We start from the raw sequence: 14,226 nt of genomic DNA on the forward strand, positions 1-14,226 counted from the left end.
ATTCATTACACCATTCTTTCAACTTTTCGGTACATTAAAAATACTTTTTTATAGCCGGGCATCATGGCATGCGCCTGTAATCCCAGGTACTTGGGAGGCTAAAGCAAGAGAATTGCCTAAGCCCAGGAGTTGGAGGTTGCTGTGAGCTGTGACGCCACAGCACTCTACCGAGGGTGATAGAGTGAGACTCTTGTCTCTTAAAAAAAAAAAAAAAATACTTTTTTAAACATAAATTTTTTGGGGAAAAATCAAACCTTGTATTTTAAATCCTTCATTTCAAGGGTTACCAAAAGTATGCCCCACCGACTGTTTTAGAAAAGTCACCCTGGACCATAGCCATGCTCATTATTTTATGTCTGTTTACTATGGCTGCTTTTGAGCTGTTAACCATAGTTTTGACAAGAGACTGTATGGCCCTACGAGGTCTAAAATATTTACGGGCCCTTTACAGAAAATATTTGCAGACCTCTGCTTTATTTAAGTGTGGAGAGCCATCAGTAATTTCTTCATATGCATGCCAGTAATAGTGGCTTATCCCTTAGGCTTGGTTTACCTACGTGAAAATGGAAAGAAAGCATCAAAGGAAGTAACTTTAATTTTTTATTACTTTTTAAAAATCCAACTTCAGATAAGTGAACAGACATATTAGAACCTCAAGGGTATTTGATACATTATATACTGAATTTCTATTACTAAAAAGCCAGTCAGAATAGGCCTACACAAACCAAGGGCGTAGACAAAATGGAAGTAACCATCAAGCTGTAATTGTTTCCTTCCAATTCTGTGACTGCCTGCCTGTGCTTTATGGAAATTTATAGATTGTTTGATACAACTGAAAAAGCCCAAGTAGAACTGCTTTTCCGAGAATGCTTTGTTGTCCTTCTAATAAGAGTTCCATGTTACTTCTTCCTTGCCTTAAGCTCTTACGTACACTGTTTATAATTTTCAAATGACCTAAATTGATGAACCGGAGTAAATACACACTAGGCTATGTTATCAATTACTGGCAAGTCTAGCGCACCAATAGTTCAAAATAAGCAGATTTAACAAGTTTCTTTATTTCCATTCCCTCTAATAGCGAAATAAGAACTTAATTTTGTTTACTTTTGTCTTTGCACATTTCTGTCTACAGCTCCAGTAGGAATGTCAAATCAGATGTCTTTGAGGAAAAGTTCTAAAAATTTCACCAGGTATATGTTAACTTTGTGATCTGCCCTACCTATAATCTAGTCTATTTCTGTCCACACTTCCAAACAATCTTCATAAGTTTTCACTTCTCTTATCTCTTCGACACCTTGATTACTAAAATTTAGCTTCCTATATAATTTTAATGAAAATATAAAACATTAATAAATACTTGTGTTTTTGTATGTCACTACTCCTATTTATCATATGTTCCAATAAATCAACAGAATGAAGCACTAAAACACACTGAAATCTAACCTTAAAACCCAGATAGAACTACGGGGTATAGATTACAAATAGGGTCCCCCTTCCCCACCGAATTCATACACTGAAGCCCCTTCAGTATGTAGCTTTTCCTGAACAAATTACATTAATACACTTTCTCTTTTTCACATTTATAAATTCAGGAAGTTTTTAATAACATTTATTTGCAAGACATTTGGCATACCGTGGTGAATAAACATTTAGGAAACAAAAGTTTTATCAAAACGAATACAATTTGTAAATAAACTCTAAGAAAAGTAGCTTTTGGAAGAAGTGGAATTTGCAGGAACCAACTTTATAATCTAGAGGTCCACCCACACTTAAGGAAAATACCTGAGCATAGCATTCACTATGTTCAGATATCACCACAATATAATGAATTCTAAGAGTATGGGGTTTGATTTATGGGCAAATCCAGTATTATCTAGGAGCCCAACATGATATACTTAAGAATGCTTTACCATTCCTTTAACCATTATTTTATATTTCCACCTTATCCTACTCTTATACTAAGATATACATATAATGATGTCAACTAGTAATGAAGCCAAACTTCAGGTCAGTAGAAGTATGCTGAAAAGATATGCAGAGAAAGTTTATCCTTAGTGTCTGGTACTGTTCAAAGCATCAGTTAAGTTGAGCAAATGATGTTAAACAAATGGAAGACACACAGCATTAATGTGGTAAAAAAGAAAAAAATCCCAGCCTTCAATTAACTTAAATAATACTCTATTTTCTATTCTATACCTAGGTAGCCAAACCACCTGTCAATTACATGTTCTTCAAGACACATAAACACATTTATTCAGCCCCTCTATGAAGCCATAAACCAATACAAGTCCTTTTCTAAAAGACTTTTCAAGGTGATTTATATTCATTTTAGTGCTGTTAATGTAATTGTAAATTAGAAAATTCTTTTTCACTGCAAATTCCAAAGAATTTCAAATAGAGCTCAATTTAGTAGAATTGGTGCACCTAAAAGCAGTTAACCTACCCATTTTTAAAAACCTGCAAGATTCATAAAACATAAAACAAATTTCAATTTATTAAAACAAAAGCTTACTGTCCAATTTATACTCCCATCAGACTATGTGTTGATATGCTAGAAGTACTGCACATGCAACTAAAAAGAAATGTAAGTAATTTAAATATTGAATTTTAGCTTTTTATAAGGTCTTAAACACAAGAGAGAAGGAAGAGAAAACATAAGAACCAACAGATTATGTTTAATATAAAATTTTGGCTTGAAGAGGAGGATTTACCTACAGCTTCTCATCAAGTTTCTATTGTTCACATCAACCATACTTCAGTGGTAAGAAATCATACTTTTCGGTGTTTCTAGGACTTACATGCCACAATGTAGGATGGGGAGTCCATCAATTTATAGAAACATTTTGTAATGAAAATATATTACGTTAACTATTAATGGCATAAGTTTCAAAATTAAGGTCTAGAACAGCTGTTTTGAGTCCTTCCAAAAATACCAATATACAGAGTATTGTTTTAGGTGCTCATTTGCATAGCAAACTATTAAGCTAGAAACTCAGTGGTTCTAGAAAAACTTCACATTATGGTTAGTCCCAGAAGGATGTATTCAAAACTAAACTCACTTCTCCTAGGAAACTGTAACTTTTACTTGCTCATCCAATAGTAAGCTAACTACTTGTACCCCAGCCCCACTATACACGGTACAACAACCTGAACAGATTTTGTGCCACAATTTCAATCAAAGGGCTAGTTATTCACTCTGTGACTTTACAACTAATCTAGATGTAAGCAAGTTTGGGGATTTTAAGTGTGGGTCCCCTATATTAGAAAAGCATAGTCCATTATATATTTCTTTAAATGGCCTTTAGTAATATTGCCGTTCAAATTGCAAACACATCTATTTCCACAAAACAATTTGGTCAGGAAATTTTATTTGAACATCCTAAAGCAATAATGCTTCAGATGTTACTTAGGTGTCCCAGACAGGATTAACAAAATTAAGTGTTTCTAAATTACAAATTCAGCTCCTACAGGAGTCTCAAAAAGAAAAGAGAAGAAAACAACCCCCCTCCCAAAAGAAGTATGACACACACATTTTGAAGAAACCCCAATGTTTCATGCAATGGTAGGCAAGATGTAAAAAGCCACCCAAATTCACACATTTCTACACCAATCATCATCAGAAAAAGGTACTCCATAGTCAATCTGTACATCCAAATGCATTTGGGAATCTACACCTACGTTACATTATTTAATGTTATATACAGTTATTACCCACCCCCCTTGTTTTTAATAATTTCTTATTTAAAGCCTTCATTCAAACCCAAAAAAGATGTAAGACTAACTTGGGGGGGAAAAAAGATAATCACTTTAGACATTCAGTTAAAATGTAATTTATCTAAATCTCAAAATGTTTAATAAAAACAAGTATCTTCTCCATTTAACACTTTGCTTTCTAACTGTACAGTAAATTGCATTGTAGAGAATACATCTCTATCTTCAGACTGTATCTTCTTTGGATGGAATTAAGATGTAACAGGATAGTTTCAAGATAAATAAATGGGAAGTTGGTCCAACTAAGCAGATATATTACATGCAGGACTTAATATTTTTTAATTCTCTCTGTTAAAAAAAGGATGCAGTTGGATTGGGAAAACAAAGTCAAAAAAGAACCCACGTTCAATATATAAAAATGTCCCACAATAGGTCGATGATGGCAGTAAAAATAAGAGAAAAAAAAAAGTAATCTTTCTGGAACATCATTTTTCAATAATGTAGAAACTCTAAGTACCAGGAAGATTCCTATTCATGTAATTTTAGCATCCAAGTTTCCCTCTATTTATTTTATTGGAACAAATGCTTTAAATAAACTATTTGTCCTCTTCACTGAAGAGAGCCGGTCTATTTCATCTTTAATGAGCTAGTTTTTGGGAAGATTAGCCATGTACTGTAGTAATGCCTACTGCATAAAATCCAAGCATTTGCTGTGAACAGTTGGAGAAAGCAGTCAGTAAGAACATAGGATCAATGGAAATAGATGTTACTTTAAGCCATCCACGAAAGAGAGACCCACAAAGTACCCAGTGTTAAAGCCCAAATCTCTTCTTGCGCTTTTTTTGCTGTGCAAGTTCCACCCCTTTGAAAAAGAAATTGATCCGAAGTTCCAGGTTTTCTTGGGTCTCTAGTCAATTTTCACATTAGTATAGATTTTTCGGACAAAGGCACTTGTTCCCATGTAACCAATCGCTCCTGCAAAAATAAAATAAGATATTTTGAAACAAAAACATACAGAGCAGTGTCCATAAATTTATAAACACAAAATGATCTCTGCTCTGGAATGTTATTCAAGATGCTGTTATGTTAGCATTGTCAGTGAACTTACTAAAACTGTGTCCTTTACTTTGCAAATCACCTGTTACCATCATACACCAATTCTAACCTAATGTAATTTTTTTAGAAGTAACAATTATTTGTTGTATAATCAGTAACAAGGGAATTAAAATACGTTTTGTATAAAACAAGGATAATTTGATAATAGCAAAAAACATGTTAAATGAAAAAAAAAACATGTCTTCTTTCATTTGAGCATCTATTATTCTGCATCATTACGGCACTATTGATGTATGTTCCCAAAACCTAAGGGATAAGATGCGGAATTCTCTCAGCAAAGGTCAGAGAACCATGGCCCAATAGCATGTGAAGTTCTAGAGAAGAGGCATTTTCTGATGGTTTCTTTTATATGTTTAAGTTACAGATGCTGTGTGGTTTAAACAAAGGATGACATATTTGAGGGAACAGACAAAAGATATAGGTAAGCAGATCACACGTTTTGAAACATTTTTAAATAAAGCTTCAAATGGGGCTCTAAATGCCAGAAAGCAGAGTATTTGTTTTGTTAAATGAAGTATCTACTTTCTGAGTCTAAAGAGTACCTGACAACATGGTAAGACACTCAATAAATATTTGTTTAATGAATGAATGAACTGGATAGTACTTTACTGCAAATACTAAGGGATCTTTAAAACAAGACAACTGGTCATTGAACTATCAAAGAAAATTCTCCATTGGACTTAGGAATTTACCACATAGCCCAATATTATTCGAAGTTTAAAATTAACTCTTCCATGAGTTAATGATGGTACACACACATACACACACACACACACACACACACACACACACACACAGAGACGTGCGCCTAACCGGTCACCTTAGAATCAACTTTTATTCACCCAGTCGGTGAATGAAAGGAAACAAGCATGTATCTTGCCTTGTGTATGTATGAACTGTACCTCAAGGTAACCAAATGGTTGATGAAAGGAAGGTTCTCCTTATAGAAGTATCCCAGCTAATAAATGTAAAAGATCAACACAACAGTACAATCACTAATTAAATAAGCCAGGTAATAATTATCAATGTCTGTTGACCTCACAAAGAAAGAGAAATAAAAATTATGTGCCCCTTGTTAAGTTTATAAACAACTTGTTAAGTCTACCACTTTACAGGAAATATGGAGCAGAGGGAGACACATGGAGAAATATTAAATGACATGTGAGGGACATAATCAGTCAAATCCTGAGTATGGAAAACTCTATAGGAATTTTTTTTTAAGTTTTTAAAATAAATTACAAGGGAAAAGAGAGATAACACCTGTAGATTAGAAGAGCCTTAAGAGACCTTTTTTGCAGTTTTTGGCCGGTGCTGGGTTTGAACCCGCCACCTCTGGTATATAGGGCCAGTGCCCTACTCCTTTGAGCCACAGGCGCTGCCCCCTTAAGAGACATTTTAACCAAGTAATGCAAGGACCTTACCTGATGCAAATAAACCATATCAAAAGAGTTACAGGTGAGATAAATTTGAATACAAACTGTGCATCATTTTAAGGAATTATATTTTGATATATATATATATTAGCAATTGAAATAACATAAGGTCTAAGATTCATGTCAGAATATAAGGGGGTTAGGTGAGGATATAAATAAACAAAAGAAAACAATGGCCACGAGTTGATAAGCTAATGGTAACTGTCCAGTACATGGGGACTCACGATATATATTACTGTCCCTATTTTTCTATGTATTTGAAAATTTCCCATTATTAAATATGAAAAATACCAAACCCCTCACCAAAATGACAAAGCAAACTTATTTCCACTTACTTTTATAATAACTAGATACTTCTTTTATAATATGAAATAATAATATTGCACTTCAAAATACTGATAATGCGTTCTGAAATCATTATAAAATGATTCTTTACAGGGTAGGAGAAAAAGCATTCAATTTTGTAAAAATAAACCTGGATCCTTAGAACATAAAAACATCTATAAAATTTTAATTAGCACCAAAAATTTAACTGGCATAATATAACACTAGTCCAATAACCAAATCCAATTTTCCAGACCTATAAAACATTGTTCCCCTTTGAGCAGATATGCTTAAAATCAAAATAGTATCAACCTAGAGAGTAATTTTTCCAACCTTATGAGTACCTCAAGAATAAACTTATAAAAATACACCTTTATAAAAATAGGATATTGAATATGCTCTCTAGAAAAATAAATATCTTAGGAATAGAAATGCACTTTTAATTTCCTTAAAACAAAAATGCTATGCTCATAATATCCCACCTTAACAGTCATTTCTTTTTTCTACATTCCAAAAAAAAAAATCAACAAATATTTTTCTGTTAATTACAACTTAAGCATTTTAGCAACATAAAATGATGAGTATATATAATTTTTGTGTTATAACATTTTAATCAGTTCTAGTCTGAATAGTTTCTCTCCCCTTAGAAATATGAAGCACTAAAGGCACATAAACCCATTAAATAATAAATGCTGGGACACTGCCAGAACAGCAGGGAACTATAAAGGTGCCAAGATTTTCAGGCAGCAAGATGAAATTTCAACAGGAAAAGCACTCAAAAAATTTAGCTGAATTCATTTCATTATCTTTGTAAATGTCAAGATGTTACCCCTCTAGGTCGTCCTAAGATCACATATAAGAAAAAGTTAAGTCAAAAAAAAAAAAGAAATTTAACTCTTGGCTTAATCACATAATTCTATACCTGACTGAATGCTGGTGATAATCAAGAAAAATCTCAGATTAATAAAGGGGAGCCCAGTGAGCCATATTCTAAAAAAGGATGGCTAATAATACTAAAGGAACCTTCTGAATGCCTAAGAATAGGGACAGTTCCGGCATGACATGATTTAGTTTTAACACTCAGGCCCTAGTCATCTTTCCCTCAAAGTTGGTTTGGTTAATTAATTTATCACAGAAAATGGCTACCACAACAGCTATAAATAAAACCTGTGAGTATAATATAGATAACTGTCTTCCCTCATAGCTTGGGGAGTTAGTTTCACTATAGTCAACCTCATCTGTACGTGTGCACTAATGATCACACACGGCATATATTAACTAAACAGACCCCTTTGATGGAGAAACAAAGTAATCTTGGCACCCCAAAGGTATCTTCAGATGTCGAACCAGGACCCGCTTTCAACAAGATTATTGCATCTTCTTTATTCCATTGCCTGGCCTGTAGCTAAAGGTAGAATGATAGACAGATAGAAAGACAGACAAATAGCCAATGGCAAGTAATAGCAAAGACTGAGATAGACCCAAGAAACAGTGGTATTATCACCATTTTACAAAGGCTTGGAGAGCTTAGGGAACTGGATCAAGGCACGAAGCACACACAAAGCACAGCCAGAACTGCAGCCCAGCCTGCAGGCCCCTAAGTAGGCACTCAGAACCAATCGACTGCGCTACCTCCTGGATACTGGCACCTTCATGAAGAGTACAAAAATCTTGCAAATAGAAATCATTCAGCAACACCTGAACTTGCCTACATCATGAACCTAAGCTTTATTTTAAAAAGGCTAACTCTCAACATGAATGAGAAACTAATTGTGGTACAGAATTCTGTACTATACAGAATCATTAGAATTTCTATAAAAAAGAAATCAATGTGCTCATTCTGGCAGCACATACAGAAAAATGAAATGATACAGAGAAGATCAGCATGGTCCCTGCACAAGGATGACATGCAAATTTGTAAAGCATTTGATTAAAAAAATTAGAGGAAATTAATGAGGTGATAAGTTAGGTTCGGAGGAAGAATACGCTCTTGGGTTTATTTTGAGATGTTCCTGATCAAACAACAGAACGGAATTTCTTTATTTCCAATTACGGTATTTTTTGGATTCTAATAAACTTAGATTTACTCAGTGATATCCAAAGAATTTTAAAACTTACCACACATTATCCCCAAGGCTGTGCTAAATACCGCCATATATCCAAAGTAAAATGATGTTTGAAATAAGCCATACATCCTGAAATAAAACAAAACTATATATAGTATATCCACTTTTATTTTCCATATTAAGGCCTTCAATTTTAGTATTAAAAGGACAAATTCAGTAAAATAAAAAAATGTCTCCACTTACTTTGTTTTGAAAAAATAGTAGTAAAAGGAATACATGTAAACATAGATTGCAGTTGATGCAGCAGAGAGAAAACTTGTCCATTGCCTGAGGGAAAGAAATAACTCCTTTGAATGCATGGCACTAAAACAAAGATTTTAAAGCAAAAAAATTTATAAAAAACATCTTTTTAAATTCTGCATATTAAAAAAAGTCACATGTATGGCACCTTAAATGTACCAACAAAAAGAGAGCCTAAGAATTGGAAGGAAAGATCCTGAATTCTGACCTTAAATATACTATTTCCTTTTTCGTATCTAAGCCTCATGTTTAAAATGGAGTAATGCTTTGTAAAAATATTTCCATATTAAGCAATTTGTAAAAATTTTTCTAACATAGTACCCCTCATTGATATAAAAAAAATTGGCTGATATTATTCCCTCTAAAATCTTCATCATTTTTACCACTGGAAAAAAAAAAATCCCTCCACTATCTTAAGGAGCAAAATTTCTTTTATACAGATCTTTTACTCAACAGACTTCAAAGCACATCGTATTTTAAAACAGGATGCCAAAGTTCCTTCCCCCAAATGGGTTCTTACCACCTATAATCCTCTGCGTTTAGTAGGAAATATGTGCACACAATGGTCACGCAGACAGTCACGATGCACAGGATCACAAGCACCAGCATCATGAAGCCGTAGACGTAATAGATCTTATACGCCCAAAAAGATGTGAAGATAAAATACCTACATAAAAGGCAAGGAAAGCAGAGATTTCCAGTCATCACCCGTGAAGTCACTCTGCTCTTCTTACACCTTACTTCTCACTTTTGCCTCACTTGAACCTCAATTTTTTCTCTAAGGTTAACTTCCAACAGTTTTAGAGGATCTATTAAATCCTCTAAAATTCTCTCAAAAATATTTTCTTGTATAATTTTTCAAGAACAGATTCTTTAAGAGAAGGCAGTCACCTCCAATCAAACGGAATAAATCAGAAACATAAAGGAGTAAAATATGGAAAAGAAACAAAAATAGCTGAAAATCCATAATTATAAAATAATGTTAATTCCCTTATTCTTTCACTTTGTAGATACTCTATTCAAGTGATGTATTTTTGTATTTTATAAAATACCCTATTAAATAGAAAAATAAGTTTGATAGAGTAATAATGTATACAATTAGGAAAAGAAGATAATTAGAAAAAGAAGCCTAAAAAAGATTCATGCTATCTTCAGAGTACTGTAAAGGGCATTAAAATTTTTCATTAAGAAAAAGATCCTTTAAAGTTTTAGCCATTGCAATTAGGGAAGAAAAGGCGATCAAGGGTATCCACATAGGGTCAGAAGAGATCAAACTTTCACTCTTCGCAGATGATATGATCGTATATCCGGAAAACACTAGGGATTTTACCACAAAACTTTTAGAAGTGATCAAGGAATACAGCAATGTCTCAGGCTACAAAATCAACACCCATAAATCTGTAGCCTTTATGTATACCAACAATAACCAAGCCGAAAAAACAGTCAAGGACTCTATTCCTTTCACAGTAGTGCCAAAGAAGATGAAATATTTGGGGGTATACCTCACAAAGGACGTGAAAGATCTCTACAAAGAGAACTATGAAACTTTAAGGGAAGAACTATCTGAAGATGTTAACAAATGGAAAAACATACCATGCTCATGGCTGGGAAGAATCAACATTGTTAAAATGTCCATACTACCCAAAGCAATATATAATTTTAATGCAATTCCTATTAAAGCTCCATTGTCATATTTTAAACATCTTGAAAAAATAACACTTCGTTTTATATGGAATCAGAAAAAACCTCGAATAGCCAAAACATTACTGAGCAATAAAAACAAAGCAGGAGGAATCACGCTACCAGACCTGAGACTGTACTATAAATTGATAGTGATCAAAACAGCATGGTACTGGCACAAAAGCAGAGAAGTAGATGTCTGGAACAGAATAGAGAACCAAGAAATGAATCCAGCTACTTACCGTTATTTGATCTTTGACAAGCCAATTAAAAACATTCAGTGGGGAAAAGATTCCCTATTTAACAAATGGTGCTGGGTAAACTGGCTGGCAACCTGTAGAAAATTGAAACTGGACCCACACCTTTCACCATTAACTAAGATAGACTCTCACTGGATAAAAGATTTAAACTTAAGACATGAAACTATAAAAATACTTGAAGAAAGTGCAGGGAAAACTCTTGAAGGAATCTGCCTGGGTGAATATTTTATGAGGAGGACTCCCCAGGCAATTGAAGCAGTATCAAAAATACACTACTGGGACCTGATCAAACTAAAAAGCTTCTGCACAGCTAAGAACACTGTAAGTAAGACAAGCAGAAAGCCCTCAGAATGGGAGAAAATATTTGCAGGTTATACCTCCGATAAAGGTCTAATAACCAGAATCCACAGAGAACTCAAACGTATTAGCAAGAAAGGAACACGTGACCCCATCTGAAGGTGGGCAAGGGATTTGAAGAGAAACTTCTCTAAAGAAGACAGACGCACGATCTACAAACACATGAAAAAAAGTTCATCATCCTTAATCATCAGATAAATGCAAATCAAAACTACTCTGAGGTATCACCTAACCCAGTAAGACTAGCCCACATAACAAAATCCCAAAACCAGAGATGCTGGCGTGGATGTGGAGAAAAGGGTACACTTCTACACTGCTGGTAGAAATGCACACTAATACGTTCCTTCTGGAAGGATGTTTGGAGAATACTTAGAGACCTAAAGACAGACCTGCCATTTGATCCTGTAATTCCTTTACTAGGTTTATATCCAGAAGACCAAAAGTCACAATATAACAAAGACATCTGTACCAGAATGTTTATTGCAGCCCAACTCATAATTGCTAAGTCATGGAAGAAGCCCAAGTGTCCATCGACCCACGAATGGACTAGCAAATTGTGGTACATGTATACCATGGAATATTACGTAGCCTTAAAGAAAGATGGAGACTTTACCTCTTTCATGTTTACATGGATGGAGCTGGAACATATTCTTCTTAGCAAAGTATCTCAGGAATGGAAGAAAAAGTATCCAATGTACTCAGCTCTACTATGAAGCTAAATTATAGCTTTCACATGAAGGCTATAACCCAACTATAGCACAAGACTATGGGGAAAGGGCCAAGGAAGGGGAAGGGAGGGGGGAGGTTTGGTGAAGGGAGGATAATGGGTGGGGCCACATTTACAGTGCATCTTACAATGGGTACAGGCGAAACTTACTAAATGCAGAATACAAATGCCTACATACAGTAACTAAGAAAATGCCATGAAGGCTACGTTGAACAGCGTGATGAGAATATTTCAGATTGTATATGAAACCCGCACATTGTACCCCTTGATTGCACTAATGTACACAGCTATGATTTAAGAATAAAAATAAATAAATTTAAAAAAAATAAAGAAAAAAATAAAATACAGTATAAATATTCCTATAAAAAAAAAAGAAAAAGATCCTTTACACTAAATCTGTTATCAAGTCATCATTAAATTAGAACAAAGCCTTTCCGCCTCTTCTTTTTCTTGTCCTCTTCTCTTTGTTATTTAATCATCATTCATTCTTTCAACAAATATTTATAGAGCCCCTATCACCTATCAGGACAGCAGTGAGAACAAAACTGTGAAGGCAACAAAGTGTCTACTCTTAAGATTACTGGCTGGTGGGGAAACACCAGTAAAGGATTGTGGTATGCTGTGATGTGCTACATCAATGCACATTACGAGGGGCATTTTGGCTGGATGAGGCTTTAGGGGAGACAGTAATGAGAAGAATCATAAAAGGCATAATATATGGGGTGAGGTGAGCTAGAAGCAAAGGCAAAAGCCAGCAAATAAGAGAAGGCACTGCATTGTGAAAAACTCAAAGTAATTCGATATGGCCAGTACTTTGTAGGAAGGGGCAAGAACTAAGATATCAAGTTGGAGAGGTGAACAGGCCAGTTCTTACTATTACTAATAACCACATTTGAAGCTGGCGTCTCGTTTCAATGAAAATGACTCATTTCAATGAAATGAAAATGAGAGGTTTTTAGCAAAGAAGTGACATGATTAGAGTGATATTTTAAAAAGATCACTTTGATTACTAGGAGGAGAATGTATTTGAGGATAGTCAAAATAGAAGAGAACTTAAAGAAACAGCAGAGAAGCTATCTATGGAACACAGTGCCTGAGAAAACAGGAAGAAATGTGACCCAGAAGTACTAGAGATAAGAGTAGTAGGGAGTCGCAAGTGAGTGCAGGTGAGGACACAAAGCGGAGTCAGACTGAAACTCCAGAAGTTGTTCCCGAACTGGCTTTATTAAACTGCGAGTTACAGTGACACATACTCCAACCCCTGTCTACTAACGCCCATAGCACACTTGCAGCTGGCAGGTGACAACAAGGAGTTGGCCTGTATCTATGTCAGTTGTACCTGTTAGAAACTAAACTGACTAAATTAAATATTACATAAACCAATAAACATGGGAACAAAAAAAGATGCGTGGTTTCTATGAAAATTATCTTCAACGCTTTGGAAAGATTCAATAAGGGTGAGTCACTTTAAAAAGTTGTAAGATTAGATATGGGTAAGATGGTCATAAAAGACTGGGTACAAATATACACATGTAGAATTCTGTACTGAAAATGTTTCAGACTTTGTTCTTTTAAACTGGTTTTATATGGTTGGAAAACACAGAAGCTGTATTATGAATGTCAAAGGAAAAACAATGGAAACTCCAATCAGTAGACAGAAATCAAAGACAAGACTTTAGCTCTATATTTAAAAAAAAAAAGTCAGGCCAGGCACAGTGGCTCATGCCTATAAGCCCAGAACTTTGGGAGGCCAAGGCAGGAGGAATGCTTGAGACTAAAAGTTCAACATCAGCTTGGGCAACATAACAAGACCTATCTTATAAAAAATAAAAAAATAAAAAATAAATTAGCCAGGAAGGGTGGCAACGTGCCTGCAGTCCTAGCTACTCAAGAGGCTGAGGCAGGAAGATCACTTAAGCCCAGGAGTTTGAGGTTACAGTGAGCTGTGACTGCACCACTGTACTTTAGTCTGGTAACAAAGAGAGACTCTGCCTCTAAAAATTAAAAATAAAAATGAATCAGTGAAGAGTATACTTTCAGTTGTTTTAAAATGTTACGCATGTATCTTTTTAAGTAATTCCTTCACATAAGCCAACTTTTTCAGTTGACCAACTATCAAATCCAATCATGCCTGTTAAGGAGGCTCCTACTAACTGTACAGAGGAGATTCAGCAGTGGAGCATCTGGAAACATACAAGTGTATTTCGAGTTGTCACAAGGATTGGCATTTGGGGGCAGGAGCCCAGGGTGCA

General features: G+C 34.8%; 1 protein-coding gene and 1 non-coding gene across 2 annotated transcripts in view; one reads left to right on the top strand and one right to left on the bottom strand.

Moving 5' to 3' along the window:
• Positions 1-3,052: 3,052 nt before the first annotated feature.
• Positions 3,053-14,226, bottom strand: part of TM9SF3 (transmembrane 9 superfamily member 3) — a 67,204-nt gene continuing 56,030 nt past the window's right edge. Inside the window, exons 12-15 of the mRNA XM_053583337.1 lie at positions 9,471-9,617; positions 8,894-8,977; positions 8,703-8,779; positions 3,053-4,686 (exon numbers count right to left, since the gene is read on the bottom strand). Coding sequence (XP_053439312.1) covers positions 4,619-4,686; positions 8,703-8,779; positions 8,894-8,977; positions 9,471-9,617 — 376 coding nt within the window. The 3' untranslated portion in view covers positions 3,053-4,618. The remainder of the gene's footprint in view (positions 4,687-8,702; positions 8,780-8,893; positions 8,978-9,470; positions 9,618-14,226) is intronic.
• LOC128582775 (U6 spliceosomal RNA) lies at positions 8,416-8,521 on the top strand. Its single transcript, XR_008379219.1, has one exon. It is a non-coding gene; the product is annotated as a U6 spliceosomal RNA (small nuclear RNA).

This window comes from Nycticebus coucang, chromosome 3 (genome assembly GCF_027406575.1).
Source record: "Nycticebus coucang isolate mNycCou1 chromosome 3, mNycCou1.pri, whole genome shotgun sequence".
NCBI classification, from domain to species: Eukaryota; Metazoa; Chordata; class Mammalia; order Primates; family Lorisidae; genus Nycticebus; species Nycticebus coucang.